Source organism: Hyperolius riggenbachi, chromosome 11 (genome assembly GCF_040937935.1).
Source record: "Hyperolius riggenbachi isolate aHypRig1 chromosome 11, aHypRig1.pri, whole genome shotgun sequence".
Classification (NCBI taxonomy): Eukaryota; Metazoa; Chordata; class Amphibia; order Anura; family Hyperoliidae; genus Hyperolius; species Hyperolius riggenbachi.
The window spans coordinates 132,775,091-132,789,750 of NC_090656.1; the positions used below are offsets into that span (position 1 = coordinate 132,775,091).

The following is a 14,660-nucleotide window of genomic DNA, read 5'->3' on the forward strand; positions in this document are numbered from 1 at the left end:
TCTAAACAATCTTTTCAATTCCTGTAATTCATCATGATCATTCTCAGATGTCTCTTTAAATGCTGAGGAGATATCAGTCGATCTCGGTCCCCAATCTGTATGCCATTGTGAAGCCCAGAGAGAGAGCACTCAACACTAACAATTAAAAACTTGGTGTGAACCCCTTACAAGGTTTGCAGTGGGAGGCTAGAGATGGAATTGCAATCAATTGACCTAGAAAGACCGTTCAACACAGAAATTGTGGATTCTACAAAAATTGGATAATAATCTGGTGCACAGGTCCTTAATTAATTAATTCACCCAATTAAGGGGAAGGCAGGTCACTAAACTAAATTAGCAACAACAAAAAACGAGTGACCGCCACTCAAAGAATTATAAAAGTACAAAACTTTATTGGTCAATAGCTCTTCCAAACCCCAGCTATTCCCCACAATCCAAACCTCCCCCCCATAAAAAACTGCATAGGTTATTCTTCTAGGAGCGCTCCCAACCTCACATCCATCACCAGTTACACCACACACACACACAATCCAGATCGGCCGATCTTAAGACTGACATTCTGTGGAAACTGAGATTTTGCAAAGGGTTGCCTACTTCCATTGGACTGGAACCATCAACTCATCTGGTACCTGGATCTTCAACAATTCACCCAAAACCCCCAGGTAAACTTTCGTAAGCATAACAAAGTCCTTCTCTTTACGCCGCCTTCATGGCCGGATTCCGCCTTACTGACAGCCTGCGGCTGTAAGATCAATTAGCAGCCAAGCCCAGTCAGCATGTGACAGTAACAGTCATTCAAAGCGGGGAGTCCTCTTCACCGCGGCCACCAAACGTCTAACAAAAGCTTTTACCTTGTTGCTTCAAAGTGAGGGAGTATTCATGGATGTGTTGCGGCGTCCCGCAGCACCAGGTACCTGGTTTGTGCAGCCCAGCGGACGGACATTAACCCTGCGGCATCCATGATGCCGTCCGCTGGGCTGCACAAACCAGGTACCTGGTGCTGCGGGACGCCGCAACACATCCATGAATACTCCCTCACTTTGAAGCAACAAGGTAAAAGCTTTTGTTAGACGTTTGGTGGCCGCGGTGAAGAGGACTCCCCGCTTTGAATGACTGTTACTGTCACATGCTGACTGGGCTTGGCTGCTAATTGATCTTACAGCCGCAGGCTGTCAGTAAGGCGGAATCCGGCCATGAAGGCGGCGTAAAGAGAAGGACTTTGTTATGCTTACGAAAGTTTACCTGGGGGTTTTGGGTGAATTGTTGAAGATCCAGGTACCAGATGAGTGGATGGTTCCAGTCCAATGGAAGTAGGCAACCCTTTGCAAAATCTCAGTTTCCACAGAATGTCAGTCTTAAGATCGGCCGATCTGGATTGTGTGTGTGTGGTGTAACTGGTGATGGATGTGAGGTTGGGAGCGCTCCTAGAAGAATAACCTATGCAGTTTTTTATGGGGGGGGGGAGGTTTGGATTGTGGGGAATAGCTGGGGTTTGGAAGAGCTATTGACCAATAAAGTTTTGTACTTTTATAATTCTTTGAGTGGCGGTCACTCGTTTTTTGTTGTTAGATTAAGTGCATGCTTGTTTTTGGTGTTATTCAAACACTACTGCAGCCAAATAGATCAGCAGAGCTGCCAGGCAATTGGTATTGCTTAAAAGGAAATTAATATGACAGCCTCCATATTCTTCTCACTTCAGTTGTACTTTAATGCATTAAAGAGACTCCGTAACAAAAATTGCATCCTGTTTTTTATCATCCAACAAGTTCCAAAAGCTATTCTAATGTGTTCTGGCTTACTGCAGCACGTTCTACTATCACCATCTCTGTAATAAATCAACTTATCTCTCTCTTGTCAGACTTGTCAGGCCTGTGTCTGGAAGGCTGCCAAGTTCTTCAGTGTTGTGGTTCTGCTATGAACTCCCCCATCCAGGCCCCTCTCTGCACACTGCCTGTGTGAGATTTAGATTAGTGCAGCTTCTCTCTGTTATTTTATCTTTTACAAGCTGGATAAATCCTCCTCTGAGCTGGCTGGGCTTTCACATACTGAGGAATTACATACAGGCACAGCTGTCTGCACTCTGCAGGAAGAAATAGCCTGACACTTCAGTGGAAGATAGCTGCAGGGGGAAAGAAACACACAAATGATCTCTTGAGATTCAAAAGGATGGCTGTATACAGCCTGCTTGTGTATGGATGTATTTTCTATGTGTGGACATACTGTACATCAACCTACTTCCTGTTTTGGTGGCCATTTTGTTTGTTTATAAACAAACTTTTTAAAACTGTTTTTAACCACTTTTAATGCGGCGAGGAGCGGCGAAATTGTGACAGAGGGTAATAGGAGATGTCCCCTAACACACTGGTATGTTTACTTTTGTGCGATTTTAACAAATCAGATTCTCTTTAAAGGTCTGTTGTACCATTGCTTGCAACATGCACTTAATAATAAGAGTACACAGACACTTGCATGTTCTATTAGACTGAAAACGCCTGTTAAATTGCTTAACCACTTAAGGACCGGCTGACATTTGGATGATCTGTGCTGGGTGGGCTCTTTAGCCCCCAGCACAGATCAGGATTCAGGTAGGGCGATTAGACTCCCCCCCCCCCTTTTTTCCCACTAGGGGGGGGGGGGGTGTCTGATCGCCGCCGCTGCCTTGTGACTAGCGGGGGGAGGGGGGTCCTGTACCGCCTCAGATAGGCTTCAGCCTATCAGATGCCAGCAATTCCCGGCCAATCAGAGGCCAGGGATCGCTAATCTCCTTTACGGCGCTGCTGTGACAGCAGCACCGTATGATGTAAACACCGGGGATTACTTTGCCTGGTGTTTACATTTAGTCTGCGAGCAGCCGCCGCCTATCGGCGTTGACTGGTCGTTAAGTGGTTAAAGGATACCAGAGCCGAAAAGACCACGGCAAACGGTGGGAGCAGGCATATACGGTCACCTGTGCCGAAGTCTACCGCTCCTCCCGTTCTCTCTGCATTGTAGCTGAATGCACCCCGGGACCTTCTTCTAAGTCGCCGGAGTCAGGGTGACTGCATGTGCTGGTCGGGCTGCCCGTGGACGGGAGCGCACTGCGCATGACATAAGCATGTATTGATTTTTTCCCCTTTCTTTACATCTCAGGTACCCTCTAAAATATGCAGCTAACCGCCCTGCTGCTAGGCTGCTGCTTAAATGGGATTTGAAGATCTTCTCCCACCTTCAAACCCAATGCCATGGCACCCAAAACATTCAGTCCAGGTGCTTCGACATATACAAATATTAAGGAATGGGTACTAAAAGGTATTAGTAAAAAGGTATTAAAGTATGAAGGTTGTTGTTGATCTAGTGGAACAAGTTAGATCTATGCAGTCTAGGCTGCAAAAGTGGAAGTCAGAAAACAGACAACTGAAATAAAAATTACATTTCCAGCACGTGCGTGTTATTCCTATTTTTGTTTTCTTCCTTTTCTCGTTTTCTCCGCCTATTCTCGCTATCTTTTCTTCTCTCACTCATTTCACTGACTCTGGCCCAGTGCACACCAAAACCGCTAGCAGATCCACAAAACGCTAGGGTTTTTGGAGCCGATTTCAGAGCGATTCTAGGTATGTTTAGAGAGGTTTTCTAAACATACCTAGCGGTTTTGGGTGCGTTTTTTGGGTAGCAGATTACACATATTGTTACAGTAAAAGCTGTTACTGAACAGCTCCTGTAACAAAAACGCCTGGCAAACCGCTCTAATGTAGCGTTTTTCAGAGCGGTTTGCGTTTTTCCTATACTTTACATTGACGAAACGCTTCAGAAAACCGCAAACGTGCAAGCAGGAGGCACGCTTGCAGTTTGGGAAAAACCTTAACCCGCTGGTGTGCACCATCCCATTGAAATACATTAGCCAAGCGTTTTTACAGGCGGATTCACTATTTTCACGTGCACAGGGATGCAAGTACACGCGTGGGAGCGCGCACGTGCACAGTGGCAGCAGCACTATCTGACTTATTACAACGTCTTGGAGCAGTTAAGAGGCCCTAGCAGGACATTTTTATAAGTCAGCTTGACATTAAGTGGCAAAAAACAAACAAAAAACAAACAAACCATACAACTATGCAATTCTACCATCTAATCCTACAAAAATGTATCAGAAAAACCTTTGAAATCTGTAATGCTAGGTACACACGATGCGATTTCGGTCAATTTTCCGTTCGATTGATTTTCAATTTGTTTTGCCGCTCAATTTTCTTATCAATTTCCATTCACTTCTATGAGAAATCAAGCGGTAAACTGGTCGAAAGTAATGTCGGACATGACGGAAATTATCTAGCGAACGCAAAAACATATTGGCCTCGATTCATAAACAGCAGTGCGATAACAAAAATCTTGTCGGGAAAATACCGCACTCGGTATTTTCCCGGTCTGTGTGCTAATTCATAAAGATTTCCCCAGCTGCCCTTGGAGGTCGGTAAATTACCGCAGCCCATTGAGCGGTAGAGTAGAGCAGTGTCCCGATTCCCTCTTTGCCCTGCAGAATCACACAGACGGCTCTCTCACTGATGATTCAGACAGATGAGTCACACAGTCTTTCCCTGCCTGCAGAAATTACTCACACAGAAGGCTTTTTCCACTGATGACTCAGACAGATGAGTCACACAGTCTTTCCCTGGCTGCTGAAATGATTCACACAGAGGGCTCTTTGGCTCTCTCCACAGATGAATCAAACAGACTTTCGGATCTCTGCACTTTGCATTAATCAGAGCTGTCGGTAACTTGTTAAGACCTCACCAGAGGTGTCGGTAACTACCGCCAGGCTTACCGCATGTTGAATGCTTTATGAATTGACATTTGCTGACAATTTACTGACATGTGTTGTCGGTAACTGCAGCCAAGTCGGTAATTTAGCTCCCTGGTCGGTAATGTCAGCTTTTCATGCAGTAACAGCCTTTATGAATTGACATTTTGCTAAGTGGTCGGTAAAGTCTGCTGTTTTCAGCATTACCGCATGAGGTAATGCTTTATGAATCGAGGCCATTGTGTACCTAGCAAAAGAAAGCAGTAGATGGAGCCCTACTCAAGGATAAGGTTATCCAAATGATTACCAAAAACCACACAAAAGTGGGTTTGGATGCCCTTCCCAAATCCATAAAAAAAAGCTATTTCACCACCTTATAACCAATTGTGTCGGGCAATAATAATCGGGGAGAAAAAACAAAGCAAAAAATAAAAACAGGCCAGCTAGTTTATAGATAGGTTTTTAAGACAGTTTGTTGAGACTTTGCCGTCCTATATAAGAGGCACAAAAGATATTTTAAATAGATTGCAGGATGTGAGGGTTACTGAGGATATGTGGTTGGCCTCCCTTGACCTTGAATCTTTATGCAGTAATATCAAAACACTATTTGGGCCTACAAGCAGTAGATTATTATCTCAGGTCTAAGGACATTAATTTCAGGGCACTCTTTGATTATCTTATTGTTCTTTTGAGATTAATTTTCAAAACAGTTTTGATCCTCCCATCTACCACCAGCTCAGGGGCAGCGTGATGGGCACAGCCTGTGCAACATCTTACACAAATCTGTTCCCGGGCTGGTGGGAGGAAACACTAGTATTTTAGTATTTGTAGAGGATTTATCATTTACACAACTCATTGTTTATTGGGGCAGGTATGTAGATGACATGCTGATCCTATGGGAGGGCCCAAGGGAGATTTTCTATGACTTGTGGAATGCTAATTAACATTCTAGATTTAACCATCAGGAAAGGCCCAGATGGTATGCGGTCACCAACATTTATCAAAAATCTACGTCCACAAATTCTTTCTGGCAATGGTCAAGCCATCTCCCTAGATATTTGAAGGCAGGGATCTCTATTAGCCAATTTTTAAGGGCAAAAAGAAATAGTGCCACAGAAAAAGCTTTCAAAAAATAAAAGTAAACGCCTGTGGGAGAAATTGAGAGAAAGGTTTCCCTGAAAGAATAGTAGTAAAATTATACAGAAAAGAAAGAAACAAGGGACTCAGTCACTTTGAATTACAACAGAATGGTAAATACACATAAAAAAAAAAAAAAAAAAAAACACAACACCCCCCCCCCCCCCCAAAAAAAAACCCCGTGTGATTGGAACATAATAATTAGTACAGTCATAAGATATCGATACAATTTTTGAACGACAAGATCATGGTCTGTAGTCAGTGGTGACACCACACACAATTATCTCCTCTACCAGGCCCCTAGGGATGAACCCCCCACTGCAACCAATCAGCTTTCTAAAAAGTCATTAGGTACTTTCAAGTGCAGATGCTGTAGAGTGTCCACATATCCAATTAGGGAAGACTTTTAAGAGTCACCGAGATCAATGGACGTTTAAGTCTTTATCAACCGGAACACAAAAAAAAAAAAAAATTAGTATATGGGTAAAAGTATGGGTGCCCAAAGATTTGTTATACCAGTTGTGCATGGCATTGTACCTGTGATGTTTTTGAATTAAAGTTTCACTTCTGACCTTTTATTATTTCGAACCAAAAAAAAAAAATTAGTCATTTAGCCACTGACAGCAAATATCCTAACTTGAACTCAACATTCAGATTTATGTAGGGCTGGTCAATGAGATGCTACGGATTCCAAGTTTATGCATATTTCATGAATGGGAATAGGATTCACGACCCTGTCGTTAAGTACCACCAACAGTGCATGTCTCATGAAAATCCACAGGTAGTTAGTTAGTTAGTTAATCGGCTCTACTGAGACACTAATTATCTCACCTGTGAAAGTTTGTGGTTTTCTGGGGGGTGCTTAATAAGGACAGGTTTGGGAAGCCCTGTCTTATGCTGGGAATACACGGTTCGTTTTTGCCTTCGTTTAAACCTTCCTTTCGATTGTGCCTTTTGTCCTTTTCGATCCCGAAATAATCGGTCATACGGTTAATATCACCACCCACGGTTTCGTTTTTTTTTCCGATTCTGATGGTTTCGTTTTTCCAATGATCGAAGGCTGCAAAGAAACGAAACGAAAATCCCTTTTTACAGGGACGGACTAGCATAAACGAATATATAATCGATCTGAACAGCCATCAAGCCTACCAATGGCTCGATTAGATGGATAAAGAGAGATAATATCAAACATGTTCGATCACTAGTCGTTCGTTTTTGGGGTCTATTAATCGAAACTATAATGAGATTATGACTATTTTCACATACGTTTTCAACACTCGATTCGTTTACCGAACGAATCGAAGGTTTAAACGAAGGCAAAAACGAACCGTGTATTCCCAGCATTAGGGGATATATTGTAGAAAAGAGCCCCAGTGTAAACCAAGCAGGCAGTTCAGCCATCCATCTGCTGGCCATTGGAGTACCTTGCAGGTATAATTTAATATAGCTGAATAGCAGCATTTGTAACCCTATGCATGTCAGCACTACACACTCCGTGTAGTTACCTAGCAGCAAATGAAACGAGATGGAACTTTATTTTTTTATATGGGAGGGGAAATGATGGCTTGGGGTCAGGGATATTGTGCATTGTTCTCATCCCCTGGACCTCCAAGACTTCAGTCGTTGTGCTCACCTACCCTCCAGCAGGCTCCAACAATGTCTATCTATCCTCTACAGCAGGCACTCGCTCGCTGCCCATGTCATTTTTTGCAATTTGCAGGAGGAGAACGAGGAAGTAGAGCAAGCGCCACTATAGGAGGATGGATGGACATCAGCAGGTGAAACAAACAATTAGGCCTAGTGCACACCAGAGCGGTTCGACTGCGGTTTGCGATCCGCTTGCGGGTGCGGATCCGCTAGGGTAATGTATTTCAATGGGCTGGTGCACACCAGAGCGGGAGGCGTTTTGCAGAAACGCATACTCCCGGGCTGCTGCAGATTTTGGATTGCGGAGGCGTTTCTGCCTCAATGTTAAGTATAGGAAAAACGCAAACCGCTCTAAAAAACGGCACTTCAGAGCGGTTTGCCAGGCGGTTTTTGTTACAGTAGCTGTTCAGTAACAGCCTTACTGTAACAATACACAAAATTTACTACACCAAAAATGCTTCACAAAACCGCAAAATGCTAGCTGAAACGCTACAGAGAAATAAGAAAAAAGCGTTTCAAAATCTGCTAGCATTTTGCGGATCTGCTAGCGGTTTTTGGTGTGCACCAGGCCTCACTGCTGCGTGGCACAGCTTCTGGGAGCACAGCATGGGGAGCAGGGTGTATGCTGCATTGGGACACAAAGGGGTGGTGCCTGGCCAGCTGCAATACAAATTCATTTGCCCTTGCAAGACAATTACCGCTCTGGCCAAATTTGGCCAGCCAGAGATTAACACATTACATGGATTCCTCCATACATTGCTATGCGCTTTATGCGTGTTGATGTGTGCACTACCAGGTGCTTTAGTTTTGTCAATTTACTGAATTCCATGCTTATTGCATTGATATAGATATACATATATACACACACACACACACAAAAAAAAAACAACTCTATATATTACTGGTATTTACAAAAACTCAATTAATTCTCACATTTCCACAAAAATAAAACCAGAAGACAAGCTGTGTTTAGTGAATACAGATAATTATGTGTAAAACTGTGCACAACTGCATAAAAGTAAAAAGGCAGATAAATGAAACTGAAAATAGGTACCGCATTTGCTTGAAGTAAAATGGATGTCAAGCACAAGTTGACCCCTTAGGCTAGAAGTACACAGAGGGAGTTGCATTCCCTGTAACAGCAGGAACACAATGCGAGGGAACAGGAAAGTGGTGCCACGCGTTATCCGCACATTGCATACAGTCAAGAGTATACAGTACTTCACTTAAGGCTCATTTTACAGTAACGCACTGTATTTGGATATTTGGATCACTTAAGCGGTGGACTGAAGTGTGGCATGCCGCGTTATAATGCGGACATTACATTGCGTAGCCTTAATGCTAAAGTGGGAAAAATGTGTAGACTCACTTATGTTAGAGGAACTCCAGTGAAAATGTAATAAAGAAAAAAAGTGCTTAATTTTTACAATATACAATAATTATGTATAAATTATTTAGTCAGTTGTTTAGTTATTTAGTTTGCTCATTGTAAATTCTTTCCTCTCCCCGATTTACATTCTGACATTTATCACAAGGTGACATTTTTACTGCTGGCAGGTGATGTCTGTGGAAGGAGCTGCTGCTTGCCTTTTTGGCCGTTGGAAACACCTGTTATTTCCCACAACAAGGCTCCCACAGTGTGATGTCAGTACCTCAATATGGTTATGTCTTCCCCATAACTATGAACGTTTCCCTCAATAGCAAATATTCTGATTGAGGGAAATCAAATTACATTTTTTTTTTTTGTTTAATTGAACAAGAAATCCGATCGGATTTCCCGTTTTTATTCGATAAAAGTTTATCAGGCGTGCTGGATTTTTATGAAAATTGAATGGCGTGTGGTAGATTTTCAATTTCCTTATATATACTTCTAAGCAATTTTCTCTGAGTTTTCAATCATTCTTTTCATAATTGGGTAAAAATTTACCACCCGTGTGTGATACATTGATCAGATTTTTTAAATGCTACAATCAGTCAGAAAAACCGATTGCAGTTCTTAAATTGAAACAATATTTTAAAAATTGTATGGCGTGTGGCCACCTTTACAGTAAGATATAGGGACTCATGCTGTGAGCTACACCCCTTCTCTTCCTACTTGTTTTGCACTCCTTGAGGCTTAGCTTGTGTCCATTCCCTGTTGGCACTTTTGTAACATCCCACAACCATCAAGAGGCGATGGACACAGACATGGAGGAGAGCCAGCTAGAGACAGATGGGAGGAAAGTAGTGCACCTGCCATTTTACAGGTATATGCCACCCTACATCACACTGCATGGGGGAGATCAAGCTGAGTATTTTATAGGCAGTATTAAATGAATAGTATGCCCCATGTATAAGTTTACGCATCTATTTTTTATTTAAAAATGGTATATACTATAACAAAAAGTTCTTCATTTAACCTTATTATAAAATGGTAAAATTATAAAATGGTGACCCTAGAAAGCATGTGTGCCCAGTAAGGGAACAGGATGCTGGGGTGACTAGTTATATTTTGTTGGGGAGTATTTGACTAGATTTCTTTTTATTACCACCATTTCTGCCGCAAAGTTGTATCTAGTGACAGCAGAGGTCAGGCAGATCCCTGATGTATCGCCTGACAGTGCAAAGACATAAGAAGTAGACATGACCTGACTTGAATGAATATTCAATAAATTTGTATGTAGGTTGTAACTGGACCAATCAAATGCACTACCTGCTGATTAGATTTGGCCATTTCCAAGCTGCATTTAATTTGCATGCAAGTTGAAAATATTTGCATTTCATTGACATTCTCTATCAACAATATGCTAACAATTCTGGTTTGCATATAAATTGAATGCAAACATTTGATCAACCATCTCTAACCAGGAGTAAAGTTCCAGTGCTGATCTAGTTTAGGGAACTCTGCAAAAAAAATAAAAAACACCTCATGGGGAACAGATCTCCAATCACAGCATCCTCTACAGCACAAGGTGTTGTGATTGGCCAAGTAGTCTGGGCATAGTTTCCTACAACCTATTGGATACCTAGCAGTTCAAGAGGGTACTGTCCACCCAATCAAATTAGCGGAATTTCCCTATGAGGTTTCCAGCTGGCTTTCATAAACTAGACTAGTTCCCAAGTTCCTAGTTTCACTGGATTAGCGGCTACATCAGTATGAACCAGGGAGTGCTCAGGAGAGCACTTCCAGGTTACACACCTGCAGAACCTGAAACGTCATGTTTATTAATCTTCACCTGCTATGGCCATCTACTCCGTAACATAATTGGTTAGCGGATGGGACAGGTATGCAGCAGTACACAATGATCCTAGGTGGTTAGAGGAACATCATTTTTGGCAGAGGATAGGGCCTCCTGGACAGCGTCAGAGGCTGCACGCTTTGACTGCCATGACAAGTTAGTTCTCGTCACTGGCTCCCAAACACATGGGCAACCATGATGAGGTCCTAATGCACATAGCAGCTATAACTAATAGGCCACGGTTTTAAAACACTGTGGTGTGAATTGAATTTACAGGGCTTTATTTTCATATCTCTGCATACTCAGTGCAACTTGTTTTATTGACTTCAATGGAAAGACTGTATTTCCATTAAGACAGGCAGCCCAGAGGCCAAATGCAGCCCCGCTGAACCTCTTCTGGTGGCCCCCAAAGATCTCTACATACAGGCTCCACCTTGTGTTGCCGCTCAGCCTCCCCCTTTGCTCACCTGTAGGTTATCAGCCACCACTGTAGCAGTAGCAGCCACCATTTAGCGGCTGCCACTGAGCCAGCAGCACTAAGTAGCAGCCACCGATTAGCGGCAGCCACTGAGCCAGCAGCACTAAGTAGCAGCCACTGAGCCAGCAGCACTAAGTAGCAGCCACTGATTAGCGCAGGCATGGGCAAACTCAGCCCTCCAGCTGTTACGGAACTACAAGTCCCACAGTGCATTTGCCTTTATGAGTAATGACTGTGGCTGTCAGACTCCTGCAATGCATTGTGGGACTTGTAGTTCCGTAGCAGCTGGAGGGCAAGTTTGCCCATGCCTGGATTATCTGCTACCAGTGTGCCAGCAGCACTGAGTAGCAGCCACTGATTAGCAGCTGCCACTGTGCCAGCAGCACTAACAGCCATTGATTAGCAGCTGCCACTGTCAGCGGCCTTACAGCAATCAGCAAAGATTGTGTTTCATTTCACTAGTTTGACCCCCAGGACTCAAGAACGACAATGTGGCCCTTGGCCTAAAAAGTTTGGACACACCTGAATTAAGCGCCTCAGTCTATGCATGCATTGATTGATTAAATTGGGAAAGGTGGTATTACAGCTCCTCCCACAGTTGAAATACCTTAACCAAGTGATCAAATATTTCTAGAATTATTTGGAATCTTTTAAAGTTATCCAGATTTCTGAAGTTATTTACATTTTAGACATTACACTACAAGTCACACAATGAATGATGAAGCAGAGACATGCTGTATCTTACCCCAGGCCAGGAATTCTGTCACGTTCTTGTCCCGACGTAAAGGTGCTGCGTTGCATTCCTGACACAGGCACATAAGGACATCAAGGAGGGTCTCCACACTTAGAGAGTCACACCCGGGGCCATGGGGACCTCTGAGCACTATGTCCTCCAATTCTTTTAATCTTTTTTCTGCTGACATCTTGACGACTCGCCTGTACTAATGTGCAGATGGAAAAGAACTGGCCAAGTCCTGCCTGAGTCACACAAGATGAAGCCGGTGCAGTATGTTGCAAATACAGTTTATCCTATTGTGATAATAAATCAAGTCTTCTTCAAATGTGCTATTAAAAAAAAAAAAAGAAACTTGCAATAGCTCTTCAGACTCTAGGCCCCAAGATAGCGTGCTCCTTCCATGGATAAATATAGATATACAGGATGACCAGTTAGCAGCAAGGCACAGAGGTCTGTGGAATTAAAGGCGACAGTTCTGCGGCAGACCTTTTGTTGTGTAAAGACACAGGTGGTAGACACTTTGATGTGTAAAGATATGGATGCAGTGTACAGGCTGTTCACAGCTTATAGGTAAGTGTACATTTGGAAGCAGTCAGGAACCCCATCAAGCATTCTGGTGCACACACCTATTAGCAGTATTCATGCATATACAAACTGTCATTCATAGAGAGTGGCAGAATGACTCTGCACACTTATAGGCATCCAGACACACTTTCCCCAGGCGTCATGCACACACACTTCTATGCAGAACATGTTGCATGTAGCCTGTAATACTGACAAGTCTGGCATACAGCAGCACCACTGTTACATGACACAGTCAGACGCCCAACACCCTGTACGTCTCCCATGGCCACAGCATGCAGGCTATCGGGGCAGTGCCTAGCAGTGTGCCACAGCCATTGCGCCGCGTCTATCACAATCACACCGACCCTAACTTACCACTAGTGCCCATACAGGTTCCCTAGGCTGCCCCGCCCTCCCCGTGTGCCGTGTATGTATAAATAATGCGCCCCGCAGATAAGCGTGTAGGAAGCAGCAGGTCTCTTTGCTGTCGCTGGCTGACCTCTTCCTGAAGTTGCAGCAATAATCCACTCTCCACTTCCCTCACCTGTACAGACTGAGCACGCCCAAACCTTGCTAGGGGTGTGGCCAGCGCTGCACTCCCACGCCTCCTAGCGCTCACCTGGGAAAGTATAGGAAGGCTGCAGGCTGCACGGGCAAGGGGATGATAGGAAAGTTAAAAGTAAAGTTACGTGGCACCTCCTATGAATCACCTGGACTCGTCTGACACAAATGTTGGTAAAACCTTCAACCTGGGTACAGGATACAGGGCCGTTGAAACCGCTTACGTGCTGTTAGTTTGGCAATATAGGCCAATTCGTTGAACAGGAATGATCATCAGTGTAAAGTATGTTGGTTTGACGCTTTGCTCTGAGTCTGCAACCCCCTTGCAAGCTGCGGCACTGTATAATCCCTATCCTGCCTCTTCCTGTCTCTTGGTGTCACCCGTCAGATGATACCTACACCGAGCATGGTATTTAGCTATTGCAGGGTTTGTGTTTGTCCTGAAGCACTGTTTTTACCTTTTTGAAGTTGGATTGAAGTGCCCAGTAACAGTACGATTTTCTGTTCTGATTGGCTTTCTGATAATCGTGATTGGAGGAAAAAGAATGGAAATCATTGATGGTACCCATACATCTGATGAAAATGTGCTATCATTTCAGGTGTAATCAATGCACTGGACTGATCAACCATTGTTAAGGCCCATACACACGTTGGACTTTTGCGAACGACGGGTCGTTTGAACGTCCCATCGTTCAGTCGTCCGCACGCCAAATCAGGCGTGTGTACAGACTGTCGTTCGGGTGATAAGACTGGTTTTGAGCGATCCGCCGGGCGGATCGCTCAAGACCAGTCTTATCACCCGAACGACAGTCTGTACACACGCCCGATTTGGCGTGAGGACGACTGAACTACGGGACGTTCAAACGACCCGTCCGCAAAAGTCTGACATGTGTATTGGCCTGTAGGGAAACAGATTGATAATACGATTGTTTCTTATCAATTGGCAGAATCAACACCCTCTAATTCCAACCAATCCATTGCTATTATCAGATTGGAAGGTCCAGTGTATAAAAAAATGTTCACCATTAGGGCTGGTTCAGACAGGTACTCGGGCATGTCTCATGATGCCCCACCCTCATATGGCTTCCTTGGTGGTGTAGCAGTCCCCCTATCCATCTCACTGTATCCCCATATGAATTGGCTTCCTTGGTGATCTAGTGGTGATCCACCCTTTTTCCCTGGTGGTTTAATGGTCCCACCCATCCCCATATGGCTTCTCTGTTGGTCTATTGGCCCCCACCACCCCTAATTTATTCCCTAGCGGTCCTCCCATCCCCATATGGCTTTCCTGGTGGCTTAGTGGTCTCCCCATATGGATTCCCTGGTGGTCTAGTAAATCCCCCTATCCCCATCTGACTTTCCTGGTGATCTAGTGGTGTCTCCCCCCCCCCCCCCCATGGCTTCCCTAGTTGTCGCCCCCTTATGTGCAGTCTGCCCCCTCAATTTTCTTTCCCAGAGGTCTAGTGGTCCACCCTCTTGTGCACCCCCCTCCATATAAGCAGAGTAGGGGGCAGCAATTCCATTCTCTACCATGTAGTAGAGTACTAGCAA

The 14,660-nt window shown here is 44.1% G+C and overlaps 1 protein-coding gene across 2 annotated transcripts in view; it reads right to left on the bottom strand.

Annotated features, from left to right (window-relative positions):
* The window catches only part of CDC42BPG (CDC42 binding protein kinase gamma), a 327,785-nt gene extending 314,508 nt beyond the window's left edge, over positions 1–13,277 (bottom strand). Inside the window, exons 1-2 of one of the 2 annotated variants that reach the window (XM_068259435.1) lie at positions 13,259–13,277; positions 11,994–12,313 (exon numbers count right to left, since the gene is read on the bottom strand). In XM_068259435.1, coding sequence (XP_068115536.1) covers positions 11,994–12,171 — 178 coding nt within the window. In that variant the 5' untranslated portion in view covers positions 12,172–12,313; positions 13,259–13,277. Of the gene's footprint in view, positions 1–11,993; positions 12,314–13,167; positions 13,234–13,258 lie in introns of those variants that run through there. The other variant, XM_068259434.1, reaches the window with a different exon arrangement.
* Between the last annotated feature and the right edge of the window lie 1,383 nt (positions 13,278–14,660).